Source organism: Triturus cristatus, chromosome 12, assembly GCF_964204655.1.
Source record: "Triturus cristatus chromosome 12, aTriCri1.1, whole genome shotgun sequence".
NCBI classification, from domain to species: Eukaryota; Metazoa; Chordata; class Amphibia; order Caudata; family Salamandridae; genus Triturus; species Triturus cristatus.
Genome location: NC_140595.1, coordinates 133,310,093 through 133,336,739, shown reverse-complemented (window position 1 = coordinate 133,336,739; position 26,647 = coordinate 133,310,093). Strand labels below are relative to the sequence as shown.

The 26,647-nt window shown below is 42.3% G+C and overlaps 1 protein-coding gene and 1 long non-coding RNA gene across 3 annotated transcripts in view; one reads left to right on the top strand and one right to left on the bottom strand.

The window, feature by feature from the left end:
- The window catches only part of SMG5 (SMG5 nonsense mediated mRNA decay factor), a 400,214-nt gene extending 392,429 nt beyond the window's left edge, over positions 1-7,785 (bottom strand). Inside the window, exon 1 of one of the 2 annotated variants that reach the window (XM_085638507.1) lies at positions 7,549-7,785. In XM_085638507.1, the coding sequence (XP_085494633.1) occupies positions 7,549-7,610 (62 nt within the window). In that variant the 5' untranslated portion in view covers positions 7,611-7,785. The remainder of the gene's footprint in view (positions 1-7,548) is intronic. The other variant, XM_085638508.1, reaches the window with a different exon arrangement.
- Positions 7,786-8,207: 422 nt separating this feature from the next.
- LOC146772891 (uncharacterized) overlaps positions 8,208-26,647 on the top strand; it is a 33,413-nt gene continuing 14,973 nt past the window's right edge. The window contains exon 1 of the long non-coding RNA XR_014972038.1: positions 8,208-8,310. This is a non-coding gene — a long non-coding RNA (uncharacterized LOC146772891). The remainder of the gene's footprint in view (positions 8,311-26,647) is intronic.

The window sequence follows — 26,647 nt, the reverse complement described above, 5'->3', positions numbered from 1 at the left end:
CAGTCTTAGAGCATACCATGTCTCAATCTTCGCAATAACCTCAACCATTATAAGTGGCATGCTATGTGAGATCACTCAATAATAATGTTTCTGTACCTCTAATTCTCTTGATTCCAAAATTCCTAAAATATTCAGTAAAACATTTTTATTAGCAACTGCGAGATACATGAGGCATAGGTTGATCAATCAAATGACCGTTTTCTATCATAACGATAGTCGCCTTAGATAAGATCATATTTTTAAATCCTTCAGTTCTCACCTTTGTTAGTATTATCAATAAATCTGATTTCTCATTTCATCATGTTCAAATTGCTTCCATTTAGTCCTTTCCATTCATCAAAATATAATTCCCAATGACCTACAAACAATTTTAAGTCAATGTAATAATCGTCACAGAACAACAAATTTCGAAAAACATAAAAACTATTCAGTTACAATCCTTACCCAGTAAATATTTTCGTTTTTAAAGATAAAATAAAGTTCCAGCATCAATAGTTATCGGGAGGATTTCCCTTTTAATAACGGGATCTACAAATCAAGCAGAAAGATTGCTCAGAATCAAATAACTAACTCCTCAGTAATTCTTGGGCAATAATAAACACCGTAAGTAAGTCTTCCTTCACTCACCAGTCTACGTTCCCGCCAAACCCGAATACAGGTACGCGTAGGCGGCTGTTTAGCACTCCCATCGTGCATTTGAAGGTAAAATCAAAGAGGTGACTAGTCAATTCCGCGATTAAACGCCATATTGAAAAGGTAAACTGTACAAAAAACATCACATTCAAGTTAGATGTACTATACCAAATATCTATAAAGCCATGGAAATACAAATGCGTATTATTTCCCAGCTCAATTTTTCGCCAACTCATGTTATGAACGTGTATACCAAAAGTTTCAAAATGTATTACTTTAAAATAAAGCTATACCTTAGTTAGCCTTATAAGGCGCCATCTTTGAAAGTATGTAAAATTGAAAAGTGCGGCCATATAAATACATAAACAGAGTTTTAGAACAAACAAAAACAACCAGTAACTAGATTGTTGATTAATATAATAATCATCGTGTTAGAATCAAGCATATTTTGCCCAATACCTAGGTAGATATATTTATTCACTAATCTATACTACCGCCAGACGCGGATACAGGTACGCATAGGCAGCTGTCTGAAATCCACGTCATTTTTTCAGAAGGAAATCAAAGAGGTGACTTAATCTGTCCCACGAGTAGACGCCATATTGAAGAGGCAATCTGTACAAAGAATATCATGATAGAATTTTGATGTACTACACGTAACACCCAATTATCAAAGATTTTTCGAATGCATATCCATTCTCAATCCAATTCTTCCGCCAAACTGATACTATAAGCGTCTATACGCAAGTATCAAAGGCTTGTTTCCCTTAAAGACAGGTGTTTCTTGATTAGCTTATTAGGGCGCCATCTTTCAAAAGTATTTACAATTGAAATATGCACCCATAAAAACGAAATAGAAAATCTTTCTCTCTATTTCTACAAACTATAAACAATGAAAAATATATTAGTAGTGACTAGATCAGTTGCACTAATAGAGGCCATACTGGAAAATAGTAATGTCATGATCACTTTGTTAGAATCAAGTGAAACTTACCTAATACCTAGGCATAAACGAACTAGTTTTCAACTCATTTTAACCACCAGTTAGTTTTATATGTGCAAACAACAAATTCTTATTCATTATTAAGGTAACGTTCACCTTATATTTATAATTCCATTAAGTAACAGCAAAACGTAATTTGACGTTCTCTTATTTAAACGTCAGCTTTGGAATTAAAAAGTACCCCAATATACTCAAAATTAACAATAATTCTCTAATGAAATTAGTATGAAAATAACTGAATTGTATTGGTCTCTACTACAGCCATAATATGCCAAACCATGCCTCTAGACTCACAATAGCTTATTAATACAATTCTGAAATTTATTTTTTTAACAATTACACAAGAAAGATTAAATACAGCTCTACAACGCCCTTTTACAGTTTGCTATGTATGTTTTTAACTGTTACAATAAGCTACAGAAGTAGGTCTAAACCCATGTTGAACTGCCACTATAGTGTAAGGCACAATTGGTGCTGCAGTCCACGATGGACATTCAAATTCCAAACTCATTAACACTTTGTACCATATACTATGGATTTTTAATCAAGGTATATATACCAAACAGAAGCATGCCAATTCAAACAAGTTTAAAAGGGGGAGCACAGGCACCTTAATACTTGTTAACACAAGGAGATGATAGACGGAGCGCTGAAACTTTTCAGACACTCACCACCAGTCACAGATGTGGGTTGAATCCTTCATCGTTCTTTAGCTCACTTCGCCACCTCAGTTCAGACCCAGCTATATGCAAATCAGTCTTGACCCTGTGCCTCATGGGAACAGTCTAGCCCGAACTGCCAAGCCAGGTCTTCCCTGAACCGGAAACAAAGCAAACACAAGGAGATGATAGACGGAGCGCTGGAACTTTTCAGACACTCACCCCCAGTCACAGATCTGGGTTGAATCCATCATCGTTCTTCAGCTCACTTCGCTACCTTGTGTTTGCTTTGTTAGCCCCAAGTTAGCAGGGTATGCCCAGACGTGGGTCCCTTGTTCACTTTGCCACTGGATTCAAGCTAGCCTGGCTGATGAAGAGAGTTACCCAGAAACCGGCCCCAGGATGCTTGTTTCCTAAAAAGGGAGGTTCACAGATGACAAAATAAACAGGCTCCACGAACATAATGCATTAGACCACATTAACAACATCTTTCAGACATCAAAAAGAAAAAATATTTGAGTCTACTGTCACATCTCCCTAATGCACTGGATACAGGAAAATGAGAAACAAAATAAAGCACAAAACATCCCACAAATCCAACAAAACTCCGAATTACCACATAGCCAACATCACACACAAAACATAACTACTGAGCAATAAGTGTTACATCACTACAACATTTAAGCAAATGCAAAAGGCCTCAATGACAACCTTACTTACACACTGAATCATAAACGTTGGTTCAATGAATGAGACATTGCGACTCAGCCCTCTAACATGACCACTTGCACCCTGCAGCAAAGAGTTCAAAATTCACAATGTACATGAACACAACACAGTTTTGGGGGTGGAGCAAACCACAAAGCCCAAAAATTATAAACCCATACACTGTCTGCAAGAAAACCTGACCAACACAACCCAGATAGCACGCAGTGTTGAAAAGTGATACTCCTAATGGTAGTGGTATCCCATACAAATGTTAGTAACACAGGCCTTGAAAGTTTTCTAACTCTTTCTGGTAGTGTCATCTCTCTGGGGGTGCACTGCAATTAAGGGGATTTGGCCTTGTTGCCCATTACACCAAGGATTTCAAAAGTTGATAGCAACAGTTGACAAAGAACGGGTGTAACACGCTTAGAAAAGAAGGTTGGTGATACAAGGTCCAAAAAAAAGGTCCAAGTTCCAACGCTTTTCACCAACGTTTAACACAGAGATTATCAATATTGTCAAATACCTGAGGAGCAGGAGTCCAACAGGACTGTCACTGCTCAGGTTTGGATCGCCTAGAAGTTGCTGTAAAACTGCCAACAGAAAAAATTGACCCCATTGCAATGAATCCTAAGAGATTATGGTCCCACAAGAAAGTGTCACACTTGCCACTGATGAGCAGATTGAGTAAATGAATCGTCAACGGGGAACAGTAGAACAGTGCCTCAACCTTGAACTTCTAATAGGGAAATATACGAAGGCCAAGAAAGGATCTCTTTATCTCTGCTTCGCAGATTTGAGCAGTGCCTTCGATATGGTGAACCACAAGATTTTATGGGAGAAACTCCTGGAAATGGGTGCACCAGAGGGCATTGTTCATTTCTTGGCCCGGCTTTATGCCAATCTTAGATCAAGCGTACGTTATGGCTCGGCTGGGGAGTGTACCCCTAAGTTCCCTATTAGACGTGGTATCAGGCAGGGATGTGTACTCGCCCCCCTGCTTTTTACACTTTTTATTAATGAGGTCGATTCGGTCTTAAAGACTGTTGCGGCTGATACCCCTAAAACCCCCGATTTCCATATTCCTGTTTTACTTTATGCAGACGATGCCGTTATTTTATCTAGGACTCCCATCGGTCTGCAACGTCTAATGGACAGATTCTCTCTGTTCATTAAGGACAGGAAGTTGAAGATCAATAAATCAAAAACCTTTGTCATGGAGTGTGGCAATAGTTGTAAGAAGCCACATTCTTTTTTTATAGAAGGACAAAAGGTTTTAACAGTGGACACTTTCAACTACCTAGGTATCACCTTTTCTAAATCAGGTAGTTGGTCCAATGAGATTAATTATGTAAGGGGTAGAATGGCGAAAAGTGCCCATGGGGTGTTTCAGTTTGCTTCTAAATTAGGGGATAAACGGCTCATGGATATGCTGAAGATCTACCAAATGAGGTGCCTTTCTATTACTCTTTATGGTGCCGGTATTTGGGGGCATGCACCGAGTAGTAGTCTTCAAGTGGAGGAAAATACCTTCCTTAAAAGACTTTTAAGTCTACCCACTTCGGCTTCTACTGACTTGGTGCATAGGGAGTTTGGGGTCCAACATCTCTCAGACCATGTAGCCCTTAGACCGCTTATGCTTTGGCGTGCAATATGGATAAAGGAAGAGACCTCTTTAAACAGAGCCATTATTGAAGATTGTCTCTCCACCGATAAGCATTTATCGATTCCATGGGTAAAATTTGTTTCTGATAGTTTTTCTGAAATTTATGATCTTAATGTATTAGAGGATCATCATGCAGCCTCTTGTTTTACCAAAAATGAGTTGAAATCTACTTTTATGAACCACAGGAATGAGAAGCGAGGGAGGACCAGCGGTAATTTAACAACCTGTCGTTTTTATGGAAGTTTTAGTGAAACGACAGGGTTTCAACCGTACCTGAGTTTTGTTTCTAGACCCTCCCATCGATTTGTTCTGACAAGACTCCGTTTTGGTATTGTTCATCATCTGGTCGCATTTCCAAGCATTAGGAAACACCCAACAGGTCCTTGCCCATGTGACAATAATACCGCACAAAGTACTGTACACTTCTTACTGTTCTGTTCATTTTACGGAAATATCCGATCAGCTTTTTTAAAACCTGTTTTTAGGAAATATGGAGTTAGGACTGTAAAAGACACTATGAATCTGTTATTTAACCCGTCACCTGATGTATGTTTTTTCACTGCCACCTTCCTTCTACGGGCTATTAAAGCAAGGCCTAATCTGTCATTTTAAACTGTTTTAAAGTATTTATATGTTCGACTGTTAAAATGATGAAGTTTTTTATGTATGTATGTGCTTTTTTGGACTTTGTTTTAAGCTCCGAATAAAGCCTTATGAACTGAACTGAACTGAATCGTCAACTCGAGCTACAATAGTATACGGGAACAAAACTATTTACAGATAATAGGAAGCCTGGGTTAGTGGCATTGCAGTTGAATGTGCAAGCCAGATAAAACAATTTAAAAAATCACGTGCTACAACAAACCACTATCCAACAGACCACAGACAGAACGTACCAACATTCATCCAGAAGACTATTGATAGTTCATCTAGCCGAGAACACAAGATCACCTGTAGCTGAGAAAAGAACACATCGTCTTGCACCAGGCAATGGACATATCGACTAACCTTTTATTAGAACATACTAATGGCAATGACCCTCAACCTCCTGCTCTACATAGGATATTCATACAGCCACATAAAACATAGCCATGTAATCTGAGAAGACCAGAACGCCAACTCAGAGCACATCTTTACAGGCTGAATCACACTGTGCATCGAAATGCTTTGGTCTAAGTCATGAAGCTACCCGACTGCTGAATGTGCAACAATGGCACACCAATGGCAGATTATCTCTCATACAAACATAACATATCATATGAGAGATTCCATGGCCAATGCAATTAACCAACTGTGCAGTTGCTGCGTTATCCACACTTACACATTTATTTTATTTCCAAAACGTGGTGCATCGTTTGTAAATTCCAACCCCAAAAAACCTTTTGCATCTTGCTCAAAGGGATCAAACCTTACTAAAGAAAACGTGCCCTGTGTGGTCTGGGGCAATGCGACACTTTGTACAGATTAACTGATCACCTTTCATTTGTTTATTCCTGTGTTAAAATGGTTTCAATTAGTTAAACGTCTGCCCAAACCTCGTTACCATCCCGAATTAATTCACTGGAAACAGGCTTCCGTCAGGAGCTTGAAAAAGATCCTGACGTACTTCAAAGTAATTTAAATTTGTCGAAATAAGAATTCCCTTTTGTCATGAAAATGTTCTAACTCATTTTTAAGCAAATTCAGATTACCATACAGATGACTTTTTTTGGGGGGGGGGGGGGCGGGGGTGTAACCACAAATAACAATGGGATACCTTTTTATATCAAAGTACATTCAAATACCAAAACGGCGAGCTGCCAGTAGGTGTTCTGCAAATTGTAGAATGCTTTCAGTTTTTTACCAACTTAACTGCCCCAGCCGCATAATTCCGTCCACAGTTACAGTTTAACACGTGGCCGTAAGCATAGATGCCCATGTACTGGCATCTTTAAAATCTGGAAATCAGTTGTACTAGTTAATAGTAAGGGAATACATGATATCGATTAACTAAGGTGGTGTAACGGGTTACACGTTAAGCAAAACCACACTTTTACCCCCAAAGGGTCTATCAAGCAAAAGGACCTGCTTTAGTCTTTAGGTGAAGCAACATTCTCTAATACAACTCGAACCCTAGTGGGGTCACAAATACGTGTACAGTTCTGATTAAGGTATTCAAACTAAAGACAAGGCATTTAGGTTAGCGCACACAATCACCACAGCCACGCAAAAATAAACATCAGGGGTTTGCACCACTGAGTTCATCAGGTCGAGAAAAGCCAATAGTTCAGATGCCCCACGTGACGAGCCACAAGGTTGTAGCTGTCAGGTTTTAGCACTACAAGGACCACCGTAATATTATGCGCGTGTTCGTATATGGCAAAATACATTCGCTATTACAAAAGGCAACATCTTACAAGAACTTTCCTTGGTCATTCATCATTACAAAGTATTTAGTACGCAAACCATTACCAACCTCGATTTAACATAAGGTAGAAATGCAGCAAAACTAAGAGCCTCACCCTTAAATACGCTTTCCAATTTCGCATTATGTACTTGCTTCGTCTTTCCCTAAAACCCGCCAGCATCCTCATGCTGCAGGATAATACCAGGATGCAGCAAACAGCAAAGGAGCAAAGACATCACACGCCCTTAAACATACAGGACCCCAAATCATTTTGAAACATGTAAACAAACAGCAATCGGGTGTCCTATTCAAAGTGATATAAAGACCATATCATTTATTCATAGCTTGCGCGCTACACTGCCACAACCATAAGGAAACTGCGGATGCAGATGTTTGTTGTTCATTACCGAAACCTCTCTGGGTCTTTCCAGCAGAGTGACAAGGTGTGCGGAGCCTGAACTGATACCCTCAGCCTCCCCTGCATATCTCTTACCGGTAGAGTCGCTTGGTGTGCAGTGCCTTAGCCTCGGGCTCACTCTCTGCCCCCTGACTCATGGCGGGGCTTCCCCCTTCTTTGGGAACTCCGTTCACACGGCGCTCAGACTCCACGGGGCGTCCAGACTCTGGCAGCCACCCTTCCCCGTCTCCAACAACCGGACCTCCGCCATCACTGCCGCCTTCGAAACACCGCGAGAATCCAGCGTTGCCAGGTCTGAAATGTAAAACAAGTGCAACTTCCCATGAAACGAAATCGCACAACAAGCCGATGTAGTCCGAATCACAACAGTAGTCACTAGTAGTCTTCAAAAGGGGATTGAAATACACAGGTAGACGAAAAGACCCAATTACAGCGTTAAAAGCGCATATTATTAAGCGAAAGTCGAACTCTCGTCATGCAGCAGTTTACAGCCTTGCTTTATTGCTTTAAGGACTTAATAAAAATTTATTATTTTCAATTTGGTTTATCATGATATTAAATGCGATGAACTTGAATTAAATTATACGCTTATATTTGGGTGGAAGTGCTTAAAGTGTGAATAAGAAAATGTTTGACATCTTTCCTGCATATCGTCTAGTCTTTAAAGATAAGAACACTCCTTTCTAACATGGCCACCACCTTTGCAATACAGGAGTCCTTCATTCAATGGTGCCTTTTTCGTGTCGGAACTCGGAAGCCTTCGGTTGTAATGAAGCTTAATGGCAGATTGCAGTTGCATTCTTATAGCGTTTACTACCCCTGACGAGGCGCTTTTTGGCAAGTAGAACGCTATTCCGGAACCCATAAAAGATTAGTGCTGAATTAGTATAGTGATAATATGAAAGTAATTTCAGCGGTGGATATGTTAGTCAGTTCTTTGGATCGAGAAGGATAGTTGAGGAATAGAAGAGGGACCAAGGTTTGCATTTATATAGCGCTTGCTACCCCTTATGTGGTGTTGAAGTGCTTTTTCAGCGAGTAGCACGCCACTTCGGAACCTATAAAGTATTAGTGGTGAATCAATATAGTGAAAGTATGAAAGTGATGGATATGTTAGTCTGTTATTTGGATCGAGAAGGATAGTGGATGGATAGAGACGGGAGAAAAGTTTGGATTTATATAGCGCTTGCTACCCCTGATGGGGTGTTAAAGGGCTGTTTTGGCAAGTAGCACACTACTCTGAAACCGTGTTAGTATAATGAAATATGAAAGTAATTTGAGTGGTGAATATGTTAGTCAGATGCTAGTAGATGGCTTCTAAAATAAGATAAAACAAGGAAGCAGGCAAAGGACGCTGAAGTAAAGATGCACATCATATGTTACAGTTCCATGAAGTTTATTGCAAGTATCTTCAATGAAGGTTATACACAGTTCACCTCACTCAGCTCTGCACCGTCTCCCACTGATCCCCATGTTCCTTGCCATCAAATATATACTTGAACACTACTACATTCTACACCTTCAACATGTTCTGGTTAAAGGAGACGCAATGCATACCTACCTACCCACTACTACACATACCATGCTCGTCACCAAAATACTGTAGAAATAATGCACACCATCATTTACAGTTCCATTGAGTTTATTGCAAGGATCTTTGTACAAGAATGTACACACTTCATCTCAGTCCTGCACAATCTCCCCATATCCCCACATTCCATGTCATCATATATATACTATAATACTACTACATGCTATACATTCAACATGTTCTATATAAAAGACTCACAATGCATACCTACCTACCCACTACTACAGACGCCAAATGTGCCTATTTAATTGCCAAGCGACAATAATAAAAGCCGTAGACAGCACGGAGTGTAACATCCAAGACAAACGGCTACTGTGACGTTCACAAGCATCCACTGCACGGACATAGAAAAAGAACACTGACATCAATAGCAAAACAATAAGCTTCAAGTTGGTAAAGTGGGCCACGCATAGTGATTTGTCAGTATGTGGCTACTAACCAATATATGCTTTGTTGATGCTGCTTGCAAAGCACTGTCAAAATAATAGAGAAGACAAGGAATGCAAAATTGCAATTGTCCCAGCCCTTCAAAAAAGTATTTGTAGTGTCCTCCCCAGCCTGGGTACCCACTAATGACTACACCACACATGGAGCTCGGTATAACACGTCTTCATTCGTTTACATGTAACTGCAAACTCACCATCCTAAACCTGCATTCACTTCACTACGCTCTAACGCTTACATCACAGTTCTCCGAGGTCCATCAGGAGCCAAAAGTGAAAACGAGCCTGTGCACACGTCATAAGAGTAAAGCAGAGAACATTCTCTATCCATCACAATTCAACAATACAGTACAGGTATACATTTTAAGACACAATCACAGGTTCAGAATTTAAATGTGTTCTTCTTTTATTCTTGGAAGATTGCCCAAAAGTGTTCCGCGTTGCTAACTCACTCAAAACTATATCTCCCCATCTGTTAAATAAAAACATTATAATAAAAAAATATATATATACAATCATAGCTCTTTAATGGGTCTTCATGGTGCTCTGACCACACGTCCCAACTGTGTCTTCGAAAGCTGGGTACAGGCAATGAAAGTGTCTATGATCTGCGTTGATGATGTAGGAACAACAGCAGCCAGGGGGTCTTCAACTGTCCTTTCAGACCCAGTCTCTGCATTGACATCTATGCCTGACGAGCGATAAGTCACATGTCGGAAATGCAAGAAATCTCACATAATGGACTTTCCAGGACTTTGGGCAGTCACAATGTGTCCTTTGCTGGTCACAACATGAAACGGCTCAGCATCGAAGGGAGCATCAGATTTTTGTTTTCTAGACTGGTGAACAAGCACTCGATCTCCTCTAGTAAAAGTAACATCTTTTGCATGTAGACGCTTGTCCATATAGGCCTTCATTTTCGTTTTACGATCCAAGTCTTTTATGAGAGTTTCTTCCTCAGTACTTGATATCCTGTTGGTCCATAGGATAACTTGTTCGCCATGTGTAGGAAGCTGGCTCTGTATATTGTATGCCACTAGTTGGTTATACTGCGCACAAAGATCAGTGGTTCCCCAAAAGTGTACAGGGCTCAATGTAACTCAATGTAAGTGCTACATTCGTGCTAGTGTGCGTGAACAGCCTTAGGCCTAACACAGAGGAGTGTAAGACATTTATTGCCCAACATTGACCAATAATGGACACAGAACTCAAAAAGGATATTCACACCAAATTTTAGAAAAATAAGCTTGGTTTGTACTTTATTTTAAGACCACGATCTTCACAATAAGGTAAGTATGTTTTTAAAAATAAATACTTTTCACTTTCAAAAGTCAACACTTAGAACAATTTCAGAGTAGTTCAATGTTATCCTATGGAGGAAAACAATAATGCGGTTATACGGGTAAGCATTTCACTTACAGTTCTAGTCTTTGGGACCAAAGGTCAGCAAGGGACAAGTGTCAGGTGAGTACCAAAACTGCACCACCAGCAGCACAGTGGCGGCTGAGTGCAGAGGTCAAAAACTGAGTTTGTCCCAATGCGTTTCAATTGAGACTGGGGGTGCTCAAAGCAACACTGCTTTCAGGTAAGTAGATCAATTGCAGAGGCCAAGTTTAGGGGGTTAGGACCAGCACAGGGGGGCCAGAAAGCAGCACCAAACATACACCACCAACGGCACAGGGCGGCCAGTTGCAGGGTGCAATTTCAGCGTATGACTCCCAATGCTTTTCAATGGAGATTTGTTTGGGGGAAAACAGCCTGCAGGCAGAAAACCAGCGGAAGCACAGGTAAGTTGGAATGTTGGGGGTCACGGGGCACCACTGAACAAGCTCCCCAGGGGCTGCAGGGGTGCCTTTAGATGTCGGATTTCTTCTTACTTGGCCGGTCGCAATTGGTGGGACCCTTCGGATTCACCCTACAGGTGCCGTCATGGAGGTCCGCCAACACAGGATTCGATGTCAGGTACGCTCGGGAGACTTCACTAGACAGGTGAGCCACGCAGACTCGGGCCGTGGGCATCGGGTGCAAAGTGGGCAGGACTCACGGTCCCAGATGGCACAGGAGTCCTTATAGTTGATTTCTTCTGGACAGGTCCGCTGTCCACAGGAGATTGGAGTCTTTTTTTGAAGGCAGCAGTCCTCCCAGGGTTTTCAGAGGTTACTGGCTGCAAGGCAAGTCGCTTTTTCGTTGCAGGTTCTTCGAAGCTGGAGACAGGTCAGTAGGGCAGGGTCAGCTTCATGGATGTCTAATTTTCAGGTCTAGGGCAGCCATCGAAATACTAAATTTGGGGGCGTTGTAGGGGAGTTGCAGGCAGTGGCGGATTCCACCAATCAAAACCGGTGGGAGGGAAAGGGGGCTTGGGGGAAGAGGAGAGGTTGGGAAAAACCCAAATATTAAAATCACTTACCTGCCGCTCCGCTTCACTTCCTCTGCAGGCCGCCTCGTTGTTCCTGCTCCTCCTCCGGAAGTGAATAGGCCGGGAGGCGCAGGCTACCCACCCAATCCAGACGCTGCTCTCCTAGCATGGGAGCAGTGTCTGGATAGGTCTGAGTGGCCTGGTTTGCCACTCAGACAGTACCTGGGAGCCTGTAGGTTTGCTCCAATCCGGCTGTGGGACAAAGCTGGGTTGGAGAAACACAAGTGTGCATGTCTGCTTGGCCAGCCTACGGTGGCCAATCAAACTGACATTCACACTTACAAGTGTACAGTACTCCTCTCTGCTATGGCCCAGCCACGCTCCTGCTGTCGGACGTAATCAGCCTAGACAGAGATAAATAAAACGAAAATAACAATGTTTCATTATAATTGTATTAATCATCTGCTGGCAGCGGGCGCCACTCCGCCATTATGGAGTAGCGCCCTTGGTAGCAGGTAGGGCCAATATGCACCTTACCTGGGGTGACTATAACCTCAATTATGACACCCTCCTGCGGGAGGGGGCATAGACCTAGCCCTGATTGGCAGGGTCTCCCCATCTTCAAGATGGCAGGGACTGGAAGGTGTGCTTTACCTCGCTTCCCCGACCTTATGGGTGGAGTTGGCAGAGGAGTACCTACTTCCTATTTTTCTAGGTTTTCCCATCCAAAGTGAGGATGTAAACCGGGGGCTGTCATCTGTTGCTACCAGCACAGGCTGAGGGTCTCATTACAAAGGCGGCAGGCTTTTGAACCTTCACCTTCAAGCACTGGCCCATCCTAAGGGAGGAGGTGTGACGCCTCTGCCCAGGATGTGCATTGTTTCTGGTCCCAGAAAGCAGAGGCTCTCCACCCTGGAGTCCAGAAAGATGTCTCTGTGTGGCAGGCTGTCTAAAGCCAGTCAGTAACCACACCAGGGTTGGTAGGTTTTCAAGGGGGCACCTCCGAGGTGCCCTCTGAGTGCATGGTTTAATACATCTCTCACTGGCATCAGTGTTGATCTCTCACACGTGTTTTTTTGGTACCAAACCCTCCTAGTTTCAGTGAAGCTATTATACGGCTGTGGAACTCAAGTTGTCAAGTTCCCCGCCCATGTACTCTCTATGGCTTCACTGGCACTTACAATTTTAAGGAAAAGACCCTAATACTGTAGGGGCATATCTGCTCATGCAGATATGCCTACACGTTTGATATAGTGCAAGGCCTGACTTACCTATATCTTGAGCAGTGCTAGTTGGCATGGCACACAGGCAGTGTGTCATGTCAATGTTGGAGTTTTGTCTGCACCAGGCCATGCATACTGCAGTGACAGTCTGCAGGGCCTAGGTGAGTTGTCCCTAGTGCCCCCTCTTCAGTCTCAATACCTTAGGTGCCAATGTAGCTTTTAGTAGGAACTTACAGGGGACCTGAAGGGCCAATTGGGGATCCGTTTTAGGGAAAGAACACTGGTACTTGGAACCGGGACAGCAGGGACCCAGTTCTCTACAGCCAGAGTTGCATGAAAGCCCTGGCAAAAAGTGGGGGTAGTACTGCAACAGAACCCAATTTTCTCACACCATGACTCTCCCGAACATCAAGGTTGCAGGACTTTCACCTGTGGTCGACTGAGGAGTTGAATAATAAGCTCGAAGATTTGAATTCAATGCAGTTTTAAGGTCAGGCTTTTCCAATACAGCACGCTGAACAATTTTCTAGAGAGTACTCATGCAACGTTCAACAAGGTAATTGACCTGTGGCCAAAGAGGTGTGCTCGTCTGATGCTTTACATGAAGATGACTGAAAAAGTCTCTGAATTGTTGACTGTTGAACGGTGGGCCATTGTCAGATTTTAGGATCACAGAACACCCCTTAGCATGAAGATGTTGTCTAATCTCTCAAGGAGTCTTTCTTGAGTGATAGATGAGAGATCTTCTATCAATGGGAAATGGGAGTATTCATTAGTAATCACCATCAGGTGATATCCATTGTCCAGAGGACCGAAGAAGTCAACTGAAATTCATACCCATGCATGCTTCAGCAACGCTAACATGTTTAAGGTTTGTGGAGTAGTTTTGATGAAAGGCAGTTGCATAGATGACAGGCCTTCAATTCTCTTTCAACTCTCTCATCAACATGGGGAAACCAGACTTGGTCTCGGAAAGCTAGTTTTGTGGCAACGATTTCACGATGTCCTTCATGAGGTCCTTCAATTATCTGTTGTTGATGACTGCCTGGAATAACAGTTCTTGAACCTCTCAGGACAACGCCTTCTTGAGTAATAGACAGTTCATCTTTGACATTTGTAAACTTCTGTATTCACTGTCACTGGTAAGAGGTCCAGTGTGCTGTTCCAAGACTGATGTGTAATAATGTCTTTCAGTTTTAACATGCCACTATCTTGACTTGTGGCAGTGACAATTTGTTCCATTGAAATGGCAGCTAGTGTGTTTGATTGTAGTGAAAGAGCCACTCTTGTTTTTTGGCACCCTATGATGGCCTTCAACTACCACCATTTTCACCGACTTTAGTGTGTTATATGGATTTATGAGACGGTTCTGCATATGCCTGCTTCTCTCCTTTCTTGTAATCTTGCTGTCTTTCAGTGGGAGCTGTCACGGAGTAGAATAGTCTTTCCAAGAATAGAAGGTGTGGGATCTGCATTTGAAAGCGTGAGAGGGAGAGAGAGGTGTGGAGTGTACACTTTGGTTTCGAAGTGGTGTTGTGAGCGATGGTGCACACATGTGCTCGGTGTTGCTTAATGATGAGTTCTTACTATTGGCTTTGACATGGTCTCATGTCATTCTTGTTTTCTGACTTTGACTATTGGCTTTGACATGGCCTCATGCCATTTTTGTTTTCTGACTTTGCCTTGCTTATGAGTTCTTACTATTGGCTTTGACATGGCCTCATGACATCTTGTTCTCTGACTTTGACTATTGGCTTTGACATGGCTTCATGTCATCTTGTTCTCTGACTTTGACTATTGGCTTTGACATGGCCTCATATCTGACTTTGCCTTATTTCTGCGTGCACAGCAGTGCTTGCGATTCATATTCAAGGTCTTTCTGCTCCTCACTTGTTTTTCACACCTCACCGACCAGAGTGAACTGGAGTATGTTGTTTGAAGTGTCTGTGGAATGTGCATCTCTGCCTCGAAGTCAAAATACGGGAGCTTGGCCAGCCTCCGTCTTGGCCTTGATGCAGACTAGTACAGCCACCTTGGTTTCTTCCAATGAGAAGGGGGCGAGGATTTCTAGAAGCTTCGCCTCATGTTGAGTAATAGTATTAAAGATGGGAGCCGACAGGGGTCAGGTGGAAGTTCACCACAGAATAGACGTATTGCTGTGGAGGTGACAAACTTGAGTCCTAATTGAAACTCCTACCTGGGCTTTTGACGGACTTCCCAAAGCTTGAGCTGCCTAGGATGATGCTACTTCAATCGGTGAGGTGTTCCTAACCATTCTTTGTATATATTTTCTACTCTTTGCTATTTGTACTTACTGCATTTTATTCTAATTGTTCATTGTAGTTAATTGATACCTGAGAATCTGCATTCATTGATATATTTGGCCTACCTTTTTAAACATTGAGTTTTGGTTATTGCCATTGTGATGTTTAGCCAGTGGCTTTGATCATTTGAGGTGTTTTCTTTGTGGTGTGGGAGGTGCACATCCAGAGTAATATTCTGCTATATATAATAAATATATATATATATATATATATATATTGCGATACTCCTTCTTGTATTTCCTCATAAAATAATGGAACGGACTCCAATTAATTAGTGCTTGCAGGTATTTATTTGTTGCTTCTTGCCGCCATGACGCTTTTCGGGCTGCCCTGAGCCCTTGATCACATCATATATATATATCTTTCTAATCTCTTGCACGACGTCCTGTATGTCTTATCTTATATCAGTTACTGCTTGTTTATTAATCAGTATTATTGATGCATTTAGATTATAGTTTGCTACATATATTTGAATCTTGTGCATTTGGCATCTGAGACAGCCTTTGTTTAGAGAGCATTGTGTAATAAACCCAAGCCTTATTCTAAAAGAGAGAGAGTCCCTGCATTTTATTTTACTTGTTCATTTAAATGTGTTTGATACCTGACAATCTGCATTTGCTGATATATTTGGCCTACCGTTCATTAATAAACATGTGTGTGTTATTTCAAAGCACCTGAATTTGTCTTTTGCCTCCGGAGTGGGAGTGCTGTGCAAACGTGCATTATTTTAAAGGTGCAGTGGTAAATTAGCCTCCCAGAGTGGGAGTGCAGGGTTTGGGTGTGTCCTTTTTGTGAAAAGCAGATTTATTACATTGATTTCAATATTAAATGTATGTAGGCTTCAGCTGTTTTAGAAGGTTTACCACTCAGAAGTAGTCGGTAGCGTTTTGAGCATTCCCTGGATGGTGCACATTTTTTTAGTTGTATTCTTGTAATCATAGACCCAATGTTCAATGTGAGGGGGCAACATGGCCTTTGGATTGCCAAAGATAGTCAACAACGCTTGATGATCCATCACAAGCTTGAAAGGCTTTCCATATCAGAATACAGAGAAATGTTCGCAAGCCCACACCACTGCTAAACTTTCTGTCCCAGGTTGTAAATAAGCACGTTCAGTTTGGGACAAACTTCTGCTTGCTTATGCCACAATATGTCCTCGAGCATTTGGGTGTCTGCTTTGCTGTGCAAGGATTGCGCCTAACCTAATGGGGATAGCATAAAAAACAACCTCTGTATAAAGCCTTGGATCAAAGTAGGCCTTGTCAGTAGCATTCTCAATAGCTTGTTTGCTTCTTTTGAAGCTTTGCTTGCATTCATGTGACCAATGAAATGAGATGTTCTTTTTCGTGAAGTCTCTTGACAGAGCATTTACGGTGGCAAAGACTCGTATATATCTAGAACAGTAGCTGGGCATGCCAAGCAATTAACATAACATGCAAACATCTTGTGGGGATCTAGCAGTTGACAACGCTTGCTCTTTAGCTGGATCAGGTGTCATAGCCACTATCAGAAAAAATATGGCCAAAGAATTTTAGCTTTGTCTTATGGAACTCACATTTATCAGCATTCAAAGTCAAACCTGCATCTGCAAGTAAACAACACACTTGCATGAGAGCTTTGTTGTGCTCTTTCTGCGTAGCTCTGAGTAAGCAGGCACTTGACGCCTTACATTGAAGTGGATGAATGTGTGCTTGTACTTTTGTTGTCTTATGTTTCATAGTTGCTACAAATGAACCTTGACTTTTTAATTGCGTCGACGGATCAAATGTATACACTTTAGCTTTCAATAGCGTTAAGTCGTGCAATGAAGATTTTTCATTGTATTTCTCCTCAGGCATTATGTTTATCGATGTACCACTATTGATAATAAAAGTTATTGAGCAACCATTTACCTTTGGTGTAATCTTCTGGTAATGCTTGAGTGACTTTGTTGATTTTTCTTGCCGACTTTTCTTAGACTTTCATTTTTCTTCACAAGCTACCAATCCAACATACGCACATTTTTGTGAGATAAATATCTACATTGCACAACCATCGTCTTCACTTTCACTTGATGTTGATACTGAAGAACCTTTTGAAGATGATTTAGATGATGATCAACTTCATTTGGTGTTGATTTGCCTCAAATGGTGTGGTCGCGTCACCATGTGAGCATGCATCGATTATCGCATTTGGAACGTTCGAGGGGCCGTTTTAGCTTCACACTGTGATGGACTTACTTTTTCCCTCACCTTGCAAACCATTACAAAGTGTTGGGAGAGGATGTGCCCTAACAGCAAGGGTGGTCGACCTCAAAGCTGGGAATCCGGGTTTGAGTCTCGGCAGGGACGCTCAACATCCTGTGATACTGGGCAAATCACTTAATCTCCCCGTGCCTACCATAAATGAATGTGTCCATCTGTAAAACAACTGGTGCTCATGTAAAGTACTCTTATACCTTCGGGTCTTGTTTGCACTATATAAAACCAAAACAAAAATGGTTCTCCTTCCCACAGCTTTTGCAGATCTGTCCAATGGTGGGACATATACCTTTGTGTGGAAACAAAAACCCACACCTGAAACACAATTTATTTTTCAGTTGAGACATCACTCTGTGGCCCTCTGCCTTGTGCTTTGGCTTACTTTTCACGTTCATGTTCGACTCACTCAGGGCACCTCTGGCCTCCATGTTAGCAGCTTGTCGATCGGCACGCTCTTCGGCTCTGGCATCCATGATAATTTTCACCGACTAAGAGTTTCTCTCAGCATTGGTCAACTGAATGAATCTGAAAAGCATCCAATGATAACTCTTAAACGCATAGCTTTCTCATCATTAACTTAGTTGAACTTTCAGTGTTTGATGAGCGTATCCAGTCTCTCAACAAGTTCATTGATGGTTTCACCAACTTTCTGTCTTTCTTGACTGAAAATGTCTCTTTCATAATCTACATTTGGCATTGGATTGAACTTGAGTTTCAAGTCTTAAGGTATTTGATAATATTGTTATCTGCTTCTTCTATCGCATCACTGAAATCATCAAATGTCTCTATACAAGCAATCCATCTGTCAAGTGCATTAAACTTTTTGGCGGTATCAAATGGTGGTGGTGACTTCAGGAAGACAACAGCATTGTAACCATTGGTAAAACTTACTGACGTGGAAAGTGGTATTCTTTCTGACACTGCTTGGTGATCTTGTTTATGCAAACTATCACCGAAGCCTTGCGATGTGCTGACCTCTGGTTCAGCTTTGATAATTACAGAAAATGTGGCCCCTTTCTTGGGAAAACTAACTTTCACTATTCCGATCAATGCTCTCTGCTTTTAATCTTCGAAGACCTCTGGATTTTTTGTGAGCCTCGATTGGCAGCTTTTGTGGTGTGCCACTTCGTGAATGGACAGCTCCGTAAACACAACCCAGGCACTTCTTCTGGGGCCACTTCCCCAACGCTGTGGTATGATGTCTCTCTTTACTCAGATTTGCTAAGCAGATGACCATTTCTTCTATTTGGCTTGCTTTATCTTTAATTGTGTCTCTGTAATGTCTGACACCTGGTTAATCTCTGCCTCGCAGCACTTCTGATTACGGCACTATCTTGCAATTTGCTATTGCAATTTGCTGCTTTTTCAAAACCTGGTTGTATTAGCCTTTAGCGTTATCACTATGTAGGATGTATAGCTTTAAGTTGCATGGTAGAGAAGTACGTCTTTTACGGCCTTCCCAGCAGGTTCTTGGCCAACGATGTGTCAAATACTCAGTGAAGCGTTTATTAGCTATACCCGCTTTACACAGGCTGTAGTTGCGCATTGACTCCACATGCGCCAAACGTTGAGTCAGCCCTTTTACTGAGGCACACGTGGCACACTTGAGCAGTTTGTTGGAGCATGGCAAACTCTCTGGGAGAGTACTATCGACCTTCGGGCTACTTATCTCCTATCTCATCGCCAGTTGTAGTGTCCTCCCCAGCCTGGGTACCCACTAATGATTATGCCACACACATTGCTTAGTATAACATGTCTTTATTTGTGTGATTGTAACCGTGTACTCAACATTCTAAACCTACATTCACTTCACTATACTCTAACTCTCATATACACAGTTCTACAGAGTCCATCAGGAGCCAAAAGTGTTTCATCATTGCTAACTCAAATGCCACTACATCTTTGGCCACTGTCAATGGATTTGGTTTCCAACTATAGCATACTTGAAAAGTCACACGTGACACCAACATATTCATTGTGCATGGCTACTGAGTCTCCCTTATCCTGAAAAATAATGGTGATTTCAGTTTCTAATGTAGAGCCCTTGAGGTAGCTTGAATTTCAGCTCACCACTTGGTTGTCCTTGCCTGGGAGGTGCATTGCAAAAAGATCAAATATTGTGGGAGAGACAGTAATGCCAAAAGTTTTTGGCAATCTTCAATAACAAGCAAGACTTTGTTCCTGCCTCCCGGTGATTGACATATTGCAGTACTGAGATGTTGCACATTTTAAGCAGAATTTAGCAATGGGCCTTTTCTAGGGAAGGGGAGCATATTATAAAGGAGCTGACAAGGCAATTGATGTGGGACCACCTGCTTCATGTCATAATCTCTCTGCATCTCTCACCTAACCTAAGCAACTGGCATCTGATTTGATTACCATATCGGGAACGAGGCCAAAAATTGCATATCCATTCCATGCCGCCATATGATCGAAGTACCACTTTAGTTCCTGAAAAACATCTGTTGACATTGAAACCTGGTCATAATAGGAGAGGCTCTTCCATAAGTGTAGAATCTTTAGTCTTTGAAGAACTTAGCAGTGAAAAGGGCCTGAGAAAATCACCTGAATGGAAGAGGTGAGCATAACCAGCAGTCTGGCTTTTCAAAGGAGGGTGACTTTGACCTTTGCCATGGACTTTGCAAATCTCTTTTCTAATCGACCTGCTCTTCTAAGCCTGATGTGATGAGGAGGCTGAAATGAAGACTATGGCAAATCCTAGAAAAGGCATTTCATTGGCAAGATCAAAATCTGATTTGTCTTGGTTGATCACAAAGGCCAGATTTTGAAAAAGGGAGATTGTCGAGCTTAATTGTATTTGAATAGATCTGGATCCTCTACCATGAGGAGAATGTCATCATAGTATATTATCAGGCAAATTACACAAGTGCTCAAAAATGTGTTGATTGTCTTAAGCAGCTTGATGAAGCACTAAGGGGTGGAAGAAAGTCTCAATGGTGGTGCCAAGAACTTGGATACTGTTTCTTTCTATTGAAATTGTAGGAAAAAGCAATGTGGTGGAAAAATTTGTATTGGAAAGCAGGTATCCTTGAGATCCAGCTGACCCCTAAACTCACCTTTTCTTATAAGGACTGGCAAGAGGTGAATCCCTCCATTTTGAAATGACTGTAGAGAATCCATGTATTGAAATCCTTGAGATTGATCACCAGGTAATAGCTTCCATTATTCTTGTCTACAAGGAAATGTAGCTGAGGAGGCCGTTGGGATTGAGAACAAACAGACATTTTGATGGCTCGCTTTTGAATTAATAAGGAAATCTCATGATCTATAAAAGCTTGTTTTTGAGTATATGAAATAATTTGTTTGGAAGGATTGACTTAGTAAGGAGCCGAATAAAACTCTAGACTAAAACTCAGAACTGTCTGAAGAATACACCCATCCTGTGTGATTTGAACCCAGTTGTTAAGATAATGGCATACACTGCCCCCAGTTAAAGAGGGGAAGTTGATAGCTTACCTGGAAAAGCAGTATTTGGGGGATCTTTTGCTGATTCCCCCCCCCCCCCGAACCAACCTCTGAGCCCTCCTGCTCTCAAAGGGAAGAATGGGTCTCCTCTTTGATGTCTTACCATGAGCCCCTGTGACACAGGTGTGAGAAAATGCTCCATTTTGCGCATGGTCACCCTATTTTGTGTTGAATTTTACTGCTGGTTTTTAGACACTTCACACTGAGGTGCTGCCATTCAGTGCCCAGTGTATGTGCTCTGACCCCTAACAAATTTAAGAATTGGCCAATCCCTAAATGGCATATTTAACTGCCCAATAAGACCATATTGTATGATGTAGAAACTACAACCCTGACACGTAAAGTTAAATGTCCGTGCGTAAGCCGCAGCACCTATTGTGCGATCCACCAGCATGGCAAGGAACACAGGTATTCAGGCCTGCCAATGTAGTTTAACTGCTGCAGTTTAAACCTGCTAGTCCAATCTGTAAAAGTATAACTTTTGACAGTGGAAAAAGCTTCCTTTTAAATATTAATAATTCTTCCCTTTGGAGGGCTTGTAACCTACAAGGTAATGTGACCTCCAGTACTCTAGATACTAATCGATGTACTCTATTGTCTATGTTTCTTCTCATGTTATGCTGCTCTAATGTCTTTGTTTCTATTCATGTTATGCTACTGTAAAGCGCTCTGATACCCTTCGGGTCTTGTAAGCGCTATATAAAACTCCAAATAATAATAATAATTTAAAAGTGGAGCATGTAGAAATGTTGTGTTGCTATGTCCCTACAGTAACACGCTATCAAAAGTTATTTTCAATGTGGAAGGCTCTAGATGTCCTATGAAGAAAACTAGAGTACAGATTAAAATATTAATTCTGCTATCTCAGGTTTGCGACCAGTTATTAAATGACTCAATCCTAGATTCTTAATAAATATTTAGGAAAAGTAACTTTTAAAAAATTACCCTTTTTGTCTGACACTCCTTGAGACTAATGTGTATTAGCCAAAGAGGATCTGTCTGTCTGCGCTTGACGTTATTGAGGTTTGAAAACTACTTCCAGAACAGAACAATGGCTTAGGTCTGGTTACAGGATGAGCTTGTTGTGGATAAGGTGACCCCTATCAGCTCTAAAAGAGAACCTGGGGAGATTTCAGGCACTTCATTAACTTGAAAAGGCAAGAGGGAAAGCCTGCCCATTTCTGTTTTAGGGTAAGGGGTAACCTAAGGAATGGGAAGCCTTTGTTTTATGGGGCCCAGGGTAGGCAATTGGGCACCAATTCAGGGGAAGAGGGAGCTAGTCACAGAACCACATTAGGGTAGCTTAGCAGGAGGGGACTGCTTATATCCCTAAACACACTGCTGTTTGCACACATGTTCCCTCCAAGTGCAGAAGACCTGTACCATCTTTGATTTCCATTAGCCTAGTGCATTCTTGGATAGTGTGCAGTAAGGCAACCTAGATGTACTTTAAAATTGGGTGGAGTTGTCCTTGAGAATTGTTTCCTGCTTTGGTTAGGGAGTATTCAGGGGTCACCTCCACATACTGGCTACTGAACTGCACAAAAGTGGACCTCACCATGAGCTCCTCAGAACACCTTTTAGACCTATGGATGAACAGAAGAAGCACTGAACCAGCTGTGTTGGAACTTGTGGGGAGACTTGAGAGGCTGGACCAGCTCACACGTCTACCCAGGACAAAACGTTGGTCTCCAAGGGTCATTTGGTGGACCCTTTATGTGGCAACAGGAACACAAGGTGCTAGATGCCTTTTTCCTGAAGTGAACAGTGAAGTGTTTAAACTTGAATATGACTGAAACCTGCTGGTGGCCTCTACTGAGTCCAGATCCATTAGTGCTGTCCCTGAAGCCCTTGGAGCCTCAGTAGTGTGCATAAGGACTTATTCTGAAGTCTCTGAAAAATTAAGGCTTAGAAATAGTTTGGAGCTCATGAGGACCAGGACCACCACCCAAGCCAATCTCTCCAATGCACGACCTTGCTGGGCAAGAAAATCAGGTTGGTCTAACATTGAGCTTTTTGTCACCTGAAAATCCAGTGCTGCAGAGCTTCACAGTGATTCTATCCAACTTCAGTGCTACCTTCTCAGCTACAGTCTGCTGTCTTGCCCCGCTGGAGTTATCCGAGCTCCAAAAAAGAGACCGAAAGCCTTGTTTAGAGTTTGGCAAATAGCATACTGCATCAAAACATGGCAGATATACCTCCCATTTTGATACAAGGGCCATAGGCTCCAATGCACTTATAATACGGTGGATAGGACATCCGTCACATTTGTGATGGAGTATCTTGTCCACTAAACTCCAAATAAGGCCCACAGTCAGAAGTTAGACATCTCAACTGGGCAAAGGGACCAAGAGTATACGTCTGATAAGAGGTCTTCATTGGGTGCGAAATTTGAGTTTTCCCACACTGTCTTGTCCTGCAAAAACCAGCAATACCTCTCTCAACACTTATCCAGCTTCCAAGGAATTTGCTGGATACAGACTGCTGGCTTGCCTTGCTGGAGGATTTTGTTTAAGGTAACATCTTTGAGCATGACTAACACGCTAGGTGTATCTGACCCTTGCTACATTGCAGTTGGCCTGAAATCACAACTTGGTGCTATTCTTTTTCATTTTGTGTTAAATGTATACAAATCCATGTCTCTGGTTCCATTATTGGATTTTTGTTGTTTTGGAGTCATTTTGTTTAATAAATTTCATTTTATTTGTATAAATTGGAGTGGGATTTTTTGTGTGTTCTTTTTTATGTTTTAACTGCTTTGTAACTTCAAAATGCTTTATATATTTTGTATAAATTAAGCCTATCTGTTCTGTGACATTGCTACCAGCGGTTCAGCTCAGATTTAAATTATTGAAATCTTTGACTGGACCTAACAGGTTAGTGACTTTATTGCTTGTGGTGGACTAGCATCTACTCCAGTAAATGATTCAGTTTACAATGGTTTACTCTGAAGGAAGCCCAAAATGACATGCTGCTTTAGCCTTGTCAGTTGAGGTGAATGTGTTGACAAACTTTAACACCTCTCTTACAAAGGGATTTTCAAACAGTAGTCTTCCAGCAGTTGGACCTGCTTCCTTTATTGCCCATTCACGCAGTTTGGGGTCTGTTCTCAAGCATATGGATCTGCTTTGTTCTGAGGATAAGGCACAGTTGTCCTTACCTACGAGGAAAATGGCCCTCCGGGCCCATTCCACTGTTTTTTTAAGTTAATTATATTGATTTATACAGCACACTAATCAACTGAGAGGGTATCTAGGCGCTTGGACAGGTGTGAAGGTGAGTGGTCCACAAGATGCTTATATGAAGAGCCAGGTCTTCAGCTTTTTGCAGAATTCAAGAAGTGAGGAGGAAGCCCTGATGTTTTGAGGGAGTTTGTTCCATGTCTTGGGTGCAATGTAGGCGAATAAGCGACCTCAGGTTTTGCGAGGAATGTGTGCAAGTGAGAGTGAGGCGGAGCATAGGTGTCTGGTGGGTTGGTAAGCGTGTATGCTGCTGTTCAGGTATTGTAGTCCTGCGTTGGTTAGGGCTTTGCATGTGTGCATGAAAAGTTTGAATTGGCTGCGCTTGGGAATGGGGAGCTAGTGAAGCATCGTAAGGTGCGGTGTGATGTGGGTGAGGTGAGGTGTGAAAGGTCAAGTATGAGTCTTGCAGCGGTATTCTGGATAGACTGGAGGCTGTGTAGAAGTTGTTTAGAGATTCCGGCATAGAGAGAGTTGCCATAGGTCAGTCTGCTGGTGAAGAGTGCTTGTGTGACGTTCCATCTGGTGTTCTGAGGCAAGCATTTGAAGATCTTTCATGGCATGCGCAGGATGTGGAAGCAGGACGTGCACACTGGGTTAACTTGAGCCATCATTTTGAGCTTGTCATCCAGGATAATCCCTAGATTTCTTGCGTACTCTGTGGGTATTGGTCCTAGCTCCAATGGTCACCAGGTGAAGTCCCATGGGGATGTCTTGCTGCTGAAGACCAGTACTTCTGTCTTTTCTGGGTTGAGTTGTAAGCAGTTGACTCGCATCTAGTCTACTACTATGGTCGTGGAGTTGGTTCTGGTGGTGGTTGCCTTGTCCGCCAGGGAGAGGAGGAGTTGGGTGTCATCAGCGTAGGTGATGACAGTGATGTCTTGTGATTGGATTATGTTGGCGAGCAGTATCATGTATATGTTGAGAAGGGTGGGGCTGCGGGATGATCCCTGTGGGACTCTGCATTTCAATTTCTTGTTCTCTGATGTGAAGGGCAGCAGCCTGACCCTTTGGGTTATTTCCGTGAGGAGGGAACAGATCCATTTGAGAGCAGATCTTTGTATGCCATTTTCGTGGAGTCTTCTGATGAGGGGATAATGGGAGAGAGTGTTGAAGGATGCAAAGAGGTTGAGCAGGATGAGGGCTACTATTTTTCTTTGGTCCAGGATGATTTCAATGTCATCAGAGACTGTGAATAGTGCTGTTTAAGTGCTGTGGTTCTATCTGAATCTTGATTGAGTGCTGTCCAGAAGATGTAAAGATCAAGGTGGGTTGTGAGTTGCTTGTTAATGGCCTTCTCAATCACTTTAGCTGGATAGGGGAGCAGGAAGATAGGTCCGAAATTGATCAGTTGATTCTCAGGTTGGCTGTGGGATTCTTGAGAAGGGCATTGATTTCTGCAATTTTCCATTCATTTCGGAAAGTAGTAACGTGATGGAGGTCTTTATGATGTGGGTCAGGGTGGTGCTGATTGGTGATATTCCCAGGTTGTAGATGTAGTGGATGCATGAATCCGTGGGGCCCCTGAATGGATGATCCGCATGATTGCAGCTGTGTCATTTCTGATGAGGGGTTTCCATTCCATCTGGTCAGTCATTTTGGTAGTTGGGTAGGGTAGCAACAAGTTCTGTAGGGTTGGGTTGATATGCAAAGCTGCTGTAGATGTTTGCGATTTTGCTGTGGAAGAAGTTGGATAGGTTGTCACAGAGTAGTTGTGATGCTGAAATGTTGTTGACAGTGGCTGAGGGCAAGATGAACTTCTTAACAACCAAAAAAATCTCCTTACAGCTGTTAAAGTTTCCTTCAATGCAGTCCACTAGTGCTGTCTTCTTGAAGTCTCTTATTTGCTGGTGTTAGCGTCTGAGTGCAGCCTTGTAGGTAATTCTGTTGGTGGTGTTGTGGATGGCTCCCCATTACCTTACAGCTGTTTACAGCATTGTTCAGTGTCTCTGAGATCTTGTGTGTACCAGATGGCCTGCTTGTTTGATTTATTTTGCCCGTTGGGTTTATTGGGTGCGAGGGAGTGCTCGCAGTTCTTGATCCATTTGTTGAAGTTGTGGATGTCCTTGTGAAGGTTGTCTGTGGGGCTAGGTTGATCCGTGCTGAGGGCGCTGAGCCAGTCTGCTTCTGTGATTTTGCCCCAACTGCTGCTGTGAATACTGCTAGCTACCTCTGAGGAAATGGGGCATACAACCCTTAAAGGAGAGATACAATCACCCAGAGGCCCCTTTGCCTACCTTATCATTATGAATAAGAGCACTTATCAGGGCAT